The sequence below is a fragment of the Castanea sativa genome, chromosome 7 (assembly GCF_040712315.1).
Source record: "Castanea sativa cultivar Marrone di Chiusa Pesio chromosome 7, ASM4071231v1".
Taxonomy (NCBI): Eukaryota; Viridiplantae; Streptophyta; class Magnoliopsida; order Fagales; family Fagaceae; genus Castanea; species Castanea sativa.
This window is the reverse complement of record NC_134019.1, coordinates 35,126,983-35,142,518: the sequence shown is the minus strand read 5'-3', so window position 1 is coordinate 35,142,518 and position 15,536 is coordinate 35,126,983. Positions and strand designations below refer to the sequence as shown.

The following is a 15,536-nucleotide window of genomic DNA, read 5'->3' as shown; positions in this document are numbered from 1 at the left end:
AACAATTTATTGTAATTACATCAACCCAAAAAATATTATCAAATAAAAAATTATTAGCAAAATCTAATTATAAAATAATAATAATATTAAAAGTAAATTGCTAAAGCTAAAATTTGTCACCTATTTGATTATTTTTGTTTGGTTAACCTTTACTTTTCTCTAAATAAATGGCATGATAGTGTATTTCTAATACAACTATTAAGAGTACTTTGCCCACCACAAAGGATTAAAGAATAAACAACGATTAGTAATGTCTCATAGTTTAACGTCTAAATTGAGCACTATAAAAAATTAGGCTATGTAATAGAATAATTTTATATTTTTATATGCCACATTTAACTCAATATAACGCAATAAGATAGCATTTAACGTTCAAAGAGAACAAAAAAAAAAAAAAACTAAATCGCATTAACCCAAAGTAGAGTTTTAAAGAATATAAATAATTATCAACCTAAAATAGATATGCAAGAAAAATTAAAAAAATCCACCAAAGAGTTGAGAGAGAGAGAGAGAGAGAGAGAGAGAGAGAGAGAGAGAACATTTTTGATGTGAGGGAAAACTATGTATAGAATGGAAGAGATAGCGACAAATTTATAGTAAGAATGTGTGAATAAGAAGAGACAAAAATAATGGAAGATGAAGGTAAAGAGGAAGATTAATGATATTAATTTAGAGGGTAATGGAGAGATGAAAAGGTAAGAAAGGGAGAAAGGTTGGAGAAGTAGTAGGGAGATGAAAATGTAAGGGAGAGAGAAAGGCTGAAGAAGTATAAATATTAAAAAAATAAATGTTAAAAAAATTATAGGAAAATTGGAAAGAAAAAAAATAATGACATAGACGCTGATGTGGCACAACTAGAGTATAATAATAATAATAATAATAAATACTATACTTCAGTTTTTAGAAATATATAAATGATATGTTGTGGTGAGTGCCTAGAAAAAGTAACTTGACTAATTGATTTGATATTTGACAAGTAAATTAAATTAATTTGAAGGACATGTAATAAATTAAAATCTCCAATTTTATCATCCACGTTAACAATCAATAAGTTTGGGATGTCTCACAAGAAGGGAGTGTATGTATTGAGACAACATTCCCTTAAATCCAGAAAATAAAGAATAAAAAATTATTCTCTCTCTGATCTCTCTCATGTGTATTGAGATTATGCTTCTCATGGACAATGATTGTCTTAGCTAGTACCATCACCTATGCTTATTTCCGTACTTCTTTTTAAAAGTTGGTTAAAGTTCCCGAGTTTTTCTAAGATTACACTATTTATTACGATTTGTTGAAATGATAAAATTTGAGTGATGGAGAATCACTTTCACGTAAGCTTATCACATTTTTTTATACTACCACTCACGATTAACCACACTTTCTCCAAGTATTGTGCTTGGGGGAAGAATTCTATTATTTTTCTTCTGCTAATACAACAATTCCTAATTCATAATCCATTTTGGAATCATAATTCTTATTCCAGAAGTAAATAGAAAGAATGCCTTTTGAGTTAAAATTGTACATTTTCATGTCTGGTTCATACAAATTCCAAAATGATTGCTAAACATTGAAACAAAATATCCACAGAAAATAGTTTTATAATATCTATAGATTAAAATGGCGGTATCATAGTGTAACACTATTGTTCACAACAGTTTTGACTAACTTTTTACTTTAAACTTAATGTGAGATATATTGTTTACACCAGAAGAAAGTACGTCTATTGAACCTAATGGACCATTGGTATATTGAAATCGGTTACTTTTTGTGATGAACTGGAAAATTTTATTCACAAAGAAGGAGAGTTACAATAAAAGATAATGCGATAACCTAACTCAGCTAATTGTCCCATAGAAAATAAATTGTAAGAAATGTCAGATTAAAGACCCCATGAATTGAGAGGTTAGAGGTCAAAACGGAACCTATATTATGACCAGACATTATGGAACCATTTGCTGTGCGAATATTAAGAGGGTGTGGTCCAGGTTAAAGTTTAGAAAATAAAGATGAGTGAGGTGTCATGTGATTGCAACAAGCAGAATCCATAAGCCAAGAGGTGGGAGAGATACCAAATAAAGCTGAGAGAGATGATGAATAAGATGCATTACTAAACATACAAATGACATTAGCAATGATGTTTATAAGGTCATCTCTGGAAATGGTGAAAGCGGATCCAGAAGACTTAGACTGTGTAGAGACGGGAGCCATTGGTTGGACACTCTTAGTGTTAGCAACAGTAGCAGCAGAAATTGAAACAGCTAATTTGTTGCAATGATAGCAAGTCTCAATATTGTGGCCAAAACGTTTGTAGAAATAGCAATAACGTTTGCTGGATTGTCGGTGACGATTATTGTAACAAGAAGAAGACTTGTCCTTATTCTTCATTTAGAAGTAAAATATGCAAAATGGAATTGCAAAGATGAAATTTACTTGAAAAACTGGGTAAGGAGTACCTGGACTGCAAAAACGTTAACCCCCGAAAAAAGTCAACGGTCAAACTGCCTTAAAAGTCAACGGACAACTATGTGGAAGTCAACAGTCAAAGTTGAAAAGAAAAAGTCAACTGCTAGATGATGCAAGCAAAGATGATGTCAGTAGATGACGTCAGCAATGACGCAAGCGAATGGTGTCAGCAACTAGGGCTGACGTGCCAAAATGACATCTGCAAGCTGTTATGGCACGTGTAAGCACGTGACTTACAGAGGTGGCGCGTGAGGGTGCGTGGCTGTACAACCCAGATGGACAGTAGCATGTGGAGGCACGTGGCTTTCGATGCAGATTACTATAACAGCATGTGCGTGCGTGTGTGGACTCTGTTGGTTGCAGGACTTCCATGAGTGAGTAGATCGGTGCAAGACGATCTCAATAGTACCTGTGGAAAATTAATCGGAGGAATTTTCGAGTTGGTGATGAGAAGAGCAGTGGCTTTTGCGGTGTGGGACTCCTTAACGGCAGCGGCTGCAGGTAAGGATGACGACTGAGAGACGTCGAAGGTTCAACGGCGAGAGGCTGTGGCAGCTGTTGTGATGGCGGAAGCGATGTTGAGAATGAAGTAACACCAATAAAGACAAGACTGCTAGTAAAAGGTTAGAGCTGTGGCTCTGTTACCATGTTAGAAATACTGAATAATTGTATTGCATTTCTCTATGAAAGAATATACAGGAGTGCCTTTATATAGGAGACATATGAGTGCAGTACAAGTGAGAGTGTAGTATACGAATGTGTGCTATACAAATAATCTAATTGGGCCTAAAGTCCACAACACTATATACGTTAACAATACCAAACTTGCAACTCTCCAAGACCAAACGTTGAAGCCTTGGCATTGCACCTTGCCACAGTCCATTTTAAAACAATCACCTTCGCCATTTTAAAGATTTAAAGTTGACGAAAATTACTTCCATTGCAAAAGAGGGTGTTCTAACTTTCACTTCCTATCACTTTGAGTATTAGAAGGTTGGTAAGCCTACCCAACACTGTCATGGCATGACCTACGTCTGTGCGTTCTAAGGTTTTCTTTGTGAGAGTCAATTGGATTGAAATTGGACTTGACAGTTGAAGAATTTCACAAATCTTCAAAGTATGTAGATGGCGCATGGGATGGAGGCTTGACAAAAGCTTTGATACCCTCCAACTTGAAGAATGCAATCTTAATTTTCTTACCTTAGGAAATCTACCCTTGGCAAAGAGACTCTCAGTGTCTTCATTTAAATCTATACCAGTAAGGACTTCAAGATTGGGTAAACCTGTTTTATTGTCTGTTCTAGGTAGAGATGTTCGCCCATTCATATACAAATGTCTCAATTTTTGTAACTTCCATATATATCTCCCGGGGCAAGCGTTCTATTATAGAATTTCTCGTGTCCAGCGTCTCTAGATTCCAAAGGTTGCATATGGAATTTGGTATGACACGATGCTCACCAGATCTAATGTTCAAGTACCTCAAAAGGATTAGGTTTTCAATCATGTTAGGGATTAAGCAACAAATACCCATATTACTGAGCTCTATCACCCGAACCAATTTGTTACTTTTGCAAAGCCATTCTAAGTAGCTTTTTTCAGGACTCTTGAGCTCAACAACCCCCCCGAAACCTATTATAGAATGACAATTTGGAGGCTCACAAGGGCTGGAATAAATGTATGGATAGTTGGCATAGTGGATGGAAATTCTACGAGATTTGCTTATGGGTGGAAGGTTAATATCTGAATGAACCTCAAGAAACTTCTCTTCAATGCTCTCCGATATACATAGGTTTCATAGAAGATCATGGATATGACAAGTTTTGACTCCTCCATCTAGCCTTTCCGTTGCCACTTGAATCAAGCTTCGATCAATAAGTTCCTTCAAGTAGTCTTCAGCAACATCCTCAATATTTCTATTCCGAATTTTTCGTATAAATCCCTCGGCTATCCAAAGTTGGATTAGTTGCCTCATTGGTATCTCAAAGTCTTCTGGGTAGAAACCAAAATATAGAAAGCATGGTTTCAAGCGTCGGGATAAGTGTTTGTAGCTTAGAGCCAATATGTCTCTGCAACTTGATCTATCTTCAATCAAATACGAATTGACATGACCAACATAGTTCAACCATGTTCGATTCGTTTTCTCCTTATTTGCCAAAAGTCCTCCCAATAACACAATAGCAAGTGGTAAACCATGACAACTTTCCACAATTTGTCTGCCTAGAGTTTTGAGTTCCGGAGGACATGTACCTCCCCGAAACACCTTCTTGAGAAGAGTCCCCAACTTTTATCTTCTTTAAGTAAAGGGAGTTCATAAGGAGGAATAGGAGGAATGATATCATTAACGCTACTTGCATGTAATGCTACTTCTTTTATTCGGCTAGTGATCAATATTCTACTCCCATTTGAGTTATTAGGAGAGGCAACACTTACCTCATTCCATACTTTAGATTTCCAGATGTCGTCCAAGACAAGTAGATACCACTTGTCTTCCAAGTTTTTAAGTATAATTTTCAATTCATCATGATGTAGGACACGATCAAGAATTCAAATTTTATAATTATTTAATTTTAGTATTATTATGTTATTTTTTGTTATTTTAGGTTTAAGTGATTTATTTTCTTGTTATAGGTGCTTTTAATGTTGTTTAGTCAAATTAGGGTTTTATATACTTTTATAGCCGCCTTAGGGTTTCTAGCCACCCTAGATTTTCTTTTTACTATTAAACACATTGTAGCCTTCAAGGCATTTTAGTTTTCAGATTAATAAAAATACAGACATTTTGTCAATTTCTTTCTCTAGTGGATTCCAATTTATCACTTTGTGGATTTAAGGAACCTCTCGTGGATTCGAGGTTCACTACTAGAATGCAATCTTATTTACGTTTTCTCTATCTTTTTTTTTTTTTAATGCGATGCATTTGATTCTTAGACATATTCTCAATGTCAACAATGATATATGCACTTTTAATTTGAGCAAATAGCAAATTCAAAAGTACAATTTTTTATGGATAATGTAAATAAGGATTCAACATGGAATGTAATTGAGGTTACATTATTTTGCACTTTTAAGCAATTAGCAAATTTGAAAGTACATTTTTTTTTTTGGATAATGTAAATGAGGATTCAACATGGAATGTAATTCATTATTTTGTTTTCATCTAGTTCAATGTTATTTTAGCATTTCTCTACGCATGAATGGAAATATCCATGAAAAAATAATTAGCATATTAACACATTTGACAAAAAAAGAATCGCAACACCCAAAACGTGTACAATGAACTAAGTGTGCGTTTGGCATTGGCTTAATAAGCCTTTTTTTTTAATACTATTTAGCTTATTTTTGCTATTATTTATGAGTCCCACTGCACTTTTTAGTACTATTCAGGAGCCCACTGTACTATTTCAACTAACTTATAGCTTTATCTAAAGTACTTTCAGTAAAAAGTTTTTTGTTTCATCTAAATAAACAGTTTTCAAACAAACACTAAGTCATCCTATCCCAATTAAAACTTTAAACTGAATTAGCGTATATACAATAGCTTAAGAGTAAATAAAATTTTCCAAACTCAAATCATTCTAAAATGAAATCAAACATAATTTCAAGATGGTAAAGAAGTCATTAAAAAGAAAAAGAATACTAACATAATATCAAGATATAGTAAACAATGACGTATTCTTCCCTCTCTCCATGTGTGTTAAAATACTTAATATTCTCAACAAAAAAAAGTAAACAATGAAGTATAAACTTAATGTTGAGTGGGTTCCAGTTAGCTCAACTAATAAAATCTCTGATAGTTGTATAAGAGATCTGGGGTTCAATCCCCGTCTACACCAAAAACTGATTGATGTCTTGATCTGATGATAAAGAGCTATCATCAGGAGTGGACACCATAGGTTGAAACTCTCTTAAACTTAATGTTGATATTTAATGACAGTGGGGAGTGGGTACGTGTGGTAGATTATTTCAATCTAAACCTAAGTTTACCTATATTAAAAATGATGGACTGCCTCTCCTGAATATGTTGTATAGCAACAATCCCCTCATAACCTAGCTAAACATGCAAGACATGTTGCAGGTTTTATGGTGTGAATGTAGGAAGTTTCTCCACACCTCTACTTCATATTGTTAGCTGACCATGGCTAATTCTTTTTAATTAATTTCAAAGTATTCTTTCTCAATATATATATATAACACGAAAAAAAGCATGCAAAAGTAGAATATAATAATAAAACCTGATCGCTATAAGTGAGTGAAGACTTTCAGCCTTGAAAATAAGCTTTTCAGTATTGAGAAATCTTTTGTTGTGATTCAGAGTCAAGTCTGAATTGTCTTTTTCTTTTGCCAGAAAGAAAGAGAGACTTTTTTTTTTTTTAATAAACAGAATGAGAGAGATCTTGTTTGAAGAATACATAATAGTTAAAAAGTGGTATTTGATGTGGATTAGTACTCCAATTGTGATCAAATTCTTCTTATTTTTTATTTATTTATTTGTCTTAGGATTATCTATTTTGTTTCATTTATTTAATTATGTGTCTTAGGATTATCTATTTAGTTTTTGGAAGTGGTATTTGAGAATCACCGCATTACCTTTTTTTTTTTTTAATTATAATAAATATATATATATATATATAAATGTGTAGTGTATTAAAAAATAAGATTAGATGGGTTAGATGAGGTGGTATTTGAGAATCACCGCATTACCTTTTTTTTTTTAATATATATAAAAGTGCAGTGTAGTAATTAAAAAATAACAAAGTTGCTGCTTTTTTATAGTACACTACATGCAAAAAATAAAGACTAAATGGATTAGACGAAGAATTTGGATTGTAATCAAATTAAGATTTTTATCAACTTAAAAATTATAGGAGATTTTTTTTTTTAAATCTAAAAATTAATTTTTTTTTTATAATTTAGTGAAGACACTTGATACAACAACGGCATCTAAACCCAACTTTTATTATATAATATATGATTTAAAAAATGTCATCTTTAGTCCTTTTCAAAGTTTTACTTAGGTTCTGGACTGAAGAATAGTAATAAAAATTAATAAAGCGTATTTCCTGCATCAGTACTTTTACTCGGTAAAGGTGCATAGATGTGTTAAATTGCTCATTTTCTTTTCAATTAATAATTTCATTTTGGATTGTTATTGCCATTGTTGAAACTATGATTCCAATTTAATACATACTCATCTGCTCCACTATTTTCTTTCTTGAACATCCAAAAGAATTGGGCCTTACAAGATGGAACGATGGTTATCGTTGGAGGAAAAACCAATCGAGCAAAGGCTGAATTTCCAGATGAGATGGACCGCTTGCTTGATAGTTTTTTTTTTTTTTGCTGAAGGATCCAGAAATAGTTGAATCATCTCATACCAACGAACCTGATGAAGTTAGTGGCTAGGTTATGAGGCATTTAGATGGAAAGAAAGAACACTCGCTCGCAGTGGGATGAGTAAAGCAGAGAGGTGGCTTGAATACAATCTGACGTCCAGCTCACAAATTAGGGGCACCACACCATCCCAATTGAACTAAACTTTTGGCACAGAAGTTGCATTCGTCTTTCTAAATGTATAGTTGCAGGCCTTTTTCAGCTCATCTTGCAGATTCCATGGCAAGGTTTTGAGACACTAGTTTTACAGTCTTTTTCTGCTGAATTGCATATCCTCCAATTATTTCACTTACCATACAAGATTTAAATTTCAGACTGATAAAAATGTCATAAATACAATATCATCTATTACTGCCTCTATGTCTACATTCCTTATTTATATATTTATTTTATTTATTCAAGGGATCGATGTTTGATAATTCTGACTCTAAAAGACTGAGATTTTATCACTGCCCTATTTTTATCAATAACTTGTGTCTTTGATTGCCAGATGGTCGATAAATTTCTTCCCTCATTTTAAGTACTTATGTTATTGGAGTAAACATATAATTTTTAGTATTTGATAATTAAGTATTTTCAATGGGTGTTGTGACAAGCTTGCACTTGAGTAGTTATGGGTGCTAACTAGCCAAAGTTTGATAATTGCAGAGAAGTTGTGGACTAAACATGCATAGACGTGTACAAGCCCATTGTATAATCTAGTCAAGCCCGAAGTATGTTGTATTATCCTAATTCAGGTTCATTCTACTAAGAATCCTAACGTTACATGTATTAAAAAACCAAATCCATTTTTGTAGTTCAAGTAATTAGTCCATCAAACCAAATCATGCACGTTAATTTCATTTAATTCTCTCGAATTTTTAATCCTCTCTCTATATTTGTTCCATTTACTTTAATAATTAAAAAAACAATTAACAATTAACTGTAATCTACACATCCACACAAAAGGATAATTAAAAATAATAACTTTAGGCATAAGCAGATTTCCAATTCTGGAGCCAAAACTAAGATGAGAAGTAGCCCTAGGAAATGATAATGGGGAACAACTCAGGATTGTGCAATGCTTGAGAAGTTAATAAGGTCAGCAATAAAGATCTGTGATTACATACCTATTATATATTCAGCATGCTTGTGAAAAATGCCTTAACATCCTCAGAAAAAAAAATTATAGGACCTTGAGACCTTCACTTTCAATCATATGGTAGCCAAGAACTAAAGTCAGGAATCCCAACAACTTTGTTGTACTAGAATTATGGATTTTCTCCTGTGTGTGTGTGTTAAGATGTTCCTCATGGACATATCAAGTGAGCTAGCTTTTTGCACTACATTATGAAAGTTCTAATTCCATTCTTTTTCATCTCCTAATACAACAATGACGGAGCTCAATTATCAATTCGCATTTGGTAGTTTTCTTGGAATCATACAATGTAATTAACTATTTGGTTCATAAATTATTTAGCCAAGAGCAGATAGAAAGAAGCCTTGTGAGTTACAATTGAACATTTTCATATTTGGTTCACACATCTGAAATGAGTGTTAGACATTGGTATACATAATAACATAAGAAAAAAGATTGTTAAGCATTGAAAAGTAAAAAAAAAAAAAAAAGTGCAATAATAGACATCCATAAAAATAGCATTATGACAAAGTAACTAGACTGATTCCACCAGTTAACTAATAATTACGTTTATTAAAAAAAAAACAGTTTACTTATAATTACTAGCTTTGAGTACAATCACAAGAAGAATTCACTATAAAAAAATATGGTCAATTCGTTGGTGCATTGCATTCCCTTTCCAAGATATCTTTGAAGAATCATCTTGAAGACAAAACTAGCGTCTAGATATTATGTTTAATGCTTGTGTTCGCACAAGCGTTTTATGGTTAAGCAACATTACCTGACTTAAAAAAACAAAAAAAGGTTCAGTGCCCATTATTTCAGAACCAACGTCTGTCGCTTGGATTCAACTTTCCTTTCCTACTTCTTGTAATAAACAGAAAAAGATGGAAGTCTATAAGATGAAAAAGTTAAAAGAAAAAAGAAAAGAAAAAGAACTTAACAAATTAATATAATATAATTGAATTCAAACACAGACTAATTATGCTTTTCAATTTAGTTATACCTTCCTCCAAACCAAAACCGATTGATCAAAACGAAAACAAAAACAGTAAAGGCTTTAGTTAACTTCTCAGGCCAAAGCATAGCACAGCAGATCAACTACTTATCTCAATTAGTTGTTAGGCTCAGAGGTGGATAGACTTGGAGCTTACATCCATCCCTCATCTGCAACTGTTGAAGCCTCCTTGCCAATTTTGGATTGGGATGTATAGTTCAGGGATTTCAACTGCCTCATCGAAACCGCCTATCTCGGCATATGATTCTAGTGGACCCTTCTCAACCTTCATCACAGACAACATTGGATCAACTTTGTCTTATAGACCAATTACTCATGTAAGAACCAAAACAATAGCGAAACTAAATAGGCCATCAAGTTAGGCAGGTCTTCTTGCATGTTAGTCTATCAAAATAAATAGGAGGTATGTTATCCCAACAATTTTAGCAAAATTAAGTTCTAAAAAAAAAAGAACAAAACACTCTCAGCTATTTGAACAAACAATTTGTGTGCATGTAACAAACAGTTTTGGGTGAATTACCTAAGAAATTAGATCCTAGTTAACGTTGGTATCTGAAAAAAAAATGGTTTTATCAGGAGGAGCAGCCAGGGGGTTTCACTCTTTGAGGCCTTTTCCGTTGGACTCTGAGTCTGACTCCTCGGTTATGGCAGTGGTGTAAGTAAATAGCTGGTGCTAATACGTACCGTTAGTTGAGTAGGACTGGAAGTTTCTGATTAGCTTAAGTTTTAGAATCTACCTGATTTGCAAAAGTAAATCCGGAACTAGCTGGGGATGAACATGTGTATCGAAGAAGATAACTCTACAGTCTTTATTTGCATTTACAAGAGAAATTCAGAAGTGATTTATTCACCTGGCTGGATATTTGTGGCATGGTATACCATACGACACAAAAATTAAGAAATTTTGGAACATATGAAGAAAAATTGGAATTAAAATGTATGAGACAGCTACAATCAGAGAAACAGAAAAAAAGTAACAAGTACATGTGATATCATATCATACCATCAAAATACACGAATGAACGGACGAAGGAAACGACCATTGACACCTCGGGTCTCAGCACCGCACCAAAGCATAGCACAACTGATCAACTCTCTCAATTAGTTGGATTGAGAGGTGGATATACATGGAGCTTACATCCACCCCTCATCTGCAACATTTGAAGCCACTCTACCAATTCTGGACCGGGATGTAAAACTTCCACATCCCTCAAGGCACTCAAGCACCATAGTTCGTTCGGGAGCATACAAAAAAGAACGCAACTTTCGATGACCAAACGTTGAAGGTTTGGCATTGCACCTTGCCCCATATTCCATGCAAAAACGTTCAGACATACCATTTTAAAGACTTCAAGTTGCTGAAAACTGCTTTCATCACAATTGAGGAATTCATTGGTGATGAGTGGATCGGCAAATCCTCTTAATTTGAGTATTCGAAGTTTGGTAAGGCTACCCAACACTCGCATGGTGGGTAAAGATATGTCTGCACTTACTATGGTTATTTTTGTGAGGGTCAACCAAATTGAAGTTGGAATTGTGAGGCAATAAAGATAATAAATTTTCAAAGTTTGTAGATGACACAAGGGATGGAGGCTTGACAAAATCCCTGACTCTACCCATCTTGAAGAATACAATCCTAATTTTCTTAGGTTAGGGAATCTGGCCTTCGCAAAGTGACCCTTGGTGTCTTCATTTATAGCTATACCAGTAAGGACTTGAAGATTGGGTAAAGCAGCTGTATTTTCAGTTCTAGGTAGAGATGTTGGCGCATCCAGGTACAAATGTCTTAATCTTTGTAACTTCCATATCCCCTTTGGCAAGCATTTTGTTGTCATTGTGGAATTTCTCATGTCCAACGTCTCTAGATTCCAAAGGTTGCATATGGAATCTGGAATGACATGAAGCTCACCAGATGCGATGCTTAAGTACCTCAAAAGGACCAGCTTTTCAATCCTTTTGGGGATTAAGCAACAAATGCCCATATTACTAAGCTCTACCACCCGAACCAACTTGTTATTTTTGCAAAGCCGTTTCAAGTAGCTTTTCTCATGAGGACACCTGTGCTCAACAACCCCCCTGAAAACTATTATAGAGCGACTATTTGAAGGCTTACAAGGGCTGGAGTAAATGTATGGATTGTTGTCATAATGGATGGAAATTCTACGACATTTGCCTATGGGTGAAAGGTTAACATTTGAATGAACCTCAAGAAACTTCTCTTCAGAACTCTCCGATATACAGAGGTCTCGTAGAAGATCATGGATACGACATGTTTTGACTCCTCCATCTAGCCTTTTCGTTGCCACTTGAATCAGGCTTCGATTAATGAGTTCCTCCATGTAGTCTTCAGCAACATCCTCTATATTTCTATTCCCAATTTGCCGTATGAATCCCTCGGCTATCCAAAGTCGGATTAGTTGCCTCACGGGTATCTCAAAGTCTTCTGGGTAGATACCAAAATATAGAAAGCATGGTTTCAAGCGTCGGGGTAAGTGATTGTAGCTTAGAGCCAATATGTCTATACAACTTGATCTATCCTCAGTTAGATACGAATTGACATGGCCAATATATTTTGACCATATTCGATGTGTTTTCTCCTTACTCGCCAAAAGGCCTCCCAATACCACAATAGCAAGTGGTAAACCATGGCAACTTTTCACAAGTTGTCTACCTAGTGTTTCTAGTTCTGGAGGACAAGTACCTTCCCAAAATACCTTTTCAGAGAAGAGTTCCCAACTTTTATCTTTATTAAGAAATGGGAGTTCATAAGGGGGAATAGGAGGAACACTATTATTAACAGTAGTTGCATGTAATGCTACTTCTTTTATTCGGCTAGTGATCAATATTCTACTCCCATTTGAGTTATTTGGAAAGGCAGTACTTACCTCATTCCATACCTCAGTTTTCCAGATGTCGTCCATGACAAGTAAGTACCTCCTGTCTTCTAAGCTTTCAAGCAACACACTTTTCAATTCATCATCTGTCATATCTTGCAATTTAACACCATTCTTCTTGTAAAAATCTTGCATGAAACCCGACAACAAAATTTTCAAATCACAATGTTGCTCTTTTATGCCTTCCAGGAAATTAGACCATGCCTTTCTAAATTTTTCATCATTCATTTCCTTGATATGCTTCAAGTTTTCGATTAGTGTCCCTTTCAATTTATCCTTATTTGAGCTATACAACGCTTCCAAATTGTTGAGTAATTCTTCTTTCAAATCAGCTTTCAACATCACTCTTGGCAGTGGTGTTAGTCCCTTCAAAATTTCAAGCAACAGCTCTCTGAATCTATATTCTTGAGAGACATAAACCCACCCACGGAAATCAAAGTAATTCTTGACATCATTGTTGTTGTAGATCTTCCTAGCAAGAGTGGTCTTACCTAAGCCGCCCATGCCAATGATTGAAACAACATTCCGTTGCAAACTCCCTTCAATAAGCTGCTTCGTCAATGCCTCAGTGTCATGAGCGAAGCCCACCACTTGATCTTCCTCAACATGTCTCCTACGCCTGTGCAGTATCTCCTCCGCTTCTGCATCTCCTCCAGATGATTCAGCTATTTCTACCCCATACTTGCTCCTATTCTCGTAAATTTCCTTGATGACATTCTTGATTCTCTCTATCTTATTTGCAACCTCGTGTAGCGTGCTTGCTTGGTCAAAGAAATGGATTATGTTCCTGACCTTGTTTCTTCTCCTTTGCTTTGTCAGAGTCATAATGAACGTATCAATAACATCCTCAGCCTCATAGGCCACGTCCCTAATTTGGCCTACTACTTCCTTTACCAAGACATTGTCATGTCGTTTGTCTTCAATATTTTGGAGGAAGACGCTGATCATTCTCAGCTCATTTTGAAGTAACCTGACTTGATCCTCTACTCCACCTTGCAATTTTGATTCTTGGATGAGCAACTGAGTCAGGTTCGCCAATAGGAAAGTGACAGCATTGTTTGCCATATCTGCCTCGTGGAAAAAACACAAAACTTGTACAACAATTACAGATTTTTTTTCTCAGGGGGAAGAGGAATTGTTTGGAACGGAAAGTCCGAAAGGAAGGATGAAGGAAGTTTTATATGTTGACTGTCTTAGAAGGTGGAAATGAAGGGGGAGTGAATACAAAAATTCTAGCTGGAACATTTTTTGGTTCAACAAGCAGTGTTCATGTCTGCCTATAACTTCCTAACATGTTCTGTGATTAGGTACCAACCTGTCCAACCAGTTGACCTCTTGCCTCACAATTGTTTTTTTTTTTTCTTTAATAAAAAAAAACTCACAATTGTTATTATTATTATTTTGATAAAAAAAAAATCGCAATTATTATTGTTTTGACTTTAGTTTCTTAAAAACTTCATTAAAATCTATATTAATGTACGCAGGAAAAAGATTAGAACGAGTCATGTGGGATCAAATTGATCAATAATAAATTATAGTAATGGTCGGCAACTTATAATTTTTTTTATAAAATGTACAAAGAACAGGAAGCAGATTGTAACATGCCTTGTGGATTAATAATAATTAAATAACTGATCCTGTTCACCTTTAGTACGATGGACACTTCACAAGTATAAGTGTCTGTGAGGTGTGGAGGATAAAGACCGAGGTTCAAGTTTCCTGTAGGGAGCTTCATACATCTATACATTTAAATCAAGTTAGAGTAGAATTTATATCTTGTATAAAAATAAATAAATAACTGTAATGGTAGGCAGGTTATTATATTTTTTATAATCATTTCACAATTATTGTTATGACTTTAATTAGTTGTTTAATGTACATTGATTGAAAGAGTTCGTTAATTAAAATCTATATTTATGTACACATAAAGTAGATTGGAATGAGTTGGGATTAAGTGTGAGTTTGTTTCAGCTTTTTGGGTAAGTTTAGTTCAGCTTTTTCAAATTGTGTTTTTTGAAAAAGTGGCTATTTTAAAAGGTGCGCAATAAAATTGAGCATTTTTTTAATAAACAGAGTGTTTGGTAAAAATGGTTAAAAAGTTATTATTGAAAAAACTTGTGTGTTTGGCTATTACTTATAAAAGTGGCAGTTTGAGTTGTAAATTATCAAAAAGGACAACTAAAATAATAATAATAATAATAATAATAATAATAATAATAATAATAATAATAACATTATTATTATTATTATTATTATTGTAAGTGCACAATTGCACCTGGACCCAAGAACAGTTATGGGCTCAGGCCCAATGAGCCTTAAACAATAAAAATTTGTAGAGAGTGGGCTTGAAACCCAGGTTAGAAGTGAGTGAAGATTAAATGACAAACTAAAGATTGCCAGTATTTGGAAACAGCAAGAAGTAATATAAATAGGTCTCCTCGGACGTAGGCCGAGAGCTGTTCTTATATTATCTCTCTCTCTTTGTCCTTTTTCTTTTTAGGTTACAAAAAGTCCGTCGTCATTTCTGTTCCAGATCTCTCCTTAAATACTCTTCTTTTTAATACTTTATACACGTGTTGCCCCAACTCCTCCCTTAGCCTAGATATTTCTTTTCTTAGTGCCTTTGAACAGTAACTAGAAGTTTCCCTTCCAC

At 34.4% G+C, this 15,536-nt stretch overlaps 1 protein-coding gene and 1 pseudogene across 3 annotated transcripts; both read right to left on the bottom strand.

The window, feature by feature from the left end:
- Positions 1-3,239: 3,239 nt before the first annotated feature.
- LOC142644378 (late blight resistance protein R1-A-like) lies at positions 3,240-5,007 on the bottom strand (annotated as a pseudogene).
- A 4,298-nt stretch (positions 5,008-9,305) lies between these two features.
- On the bottom strand, positions 9,306-14,117 carry LOC142642634 (disease resistance protein RPP13-like). Of its 3 annotated transcripts, none has more exons than XM_075817032.1 (3): positions 10,993-14,117; positions 9,978-10,254; positions 9,306-9,866 (listed from the first exon to the last, which is right to left on the bottom strand). In XM_075817032.1, exon 1 carries the CDS (start codon positions 13,946-13,948, stop codon positions 11,087-11,089), a length of 2,862 nt encoding a protein of 953 aa, XP_075673147.1. In that variant the 5' UTR covers positions 13,949-14,117; the 3' UTR covers positions 9,306-9,866; positions 9,978-10,254; positions 10,993-11,086. The 3 variants fall into 3 exon arrangements, with proteins under 3 accessions (XP_075673147.1, XP_075673146.1, XP_075673148.1); XM_075817031.1 differs by having other exon boundaries at positions 9,306-9,838; XM_075817033.1 differs by having other exon boundaries at positions 9,306-9,835.
- Positions 14,118-15,536: the final 1,419 nt, after the last annotated feature.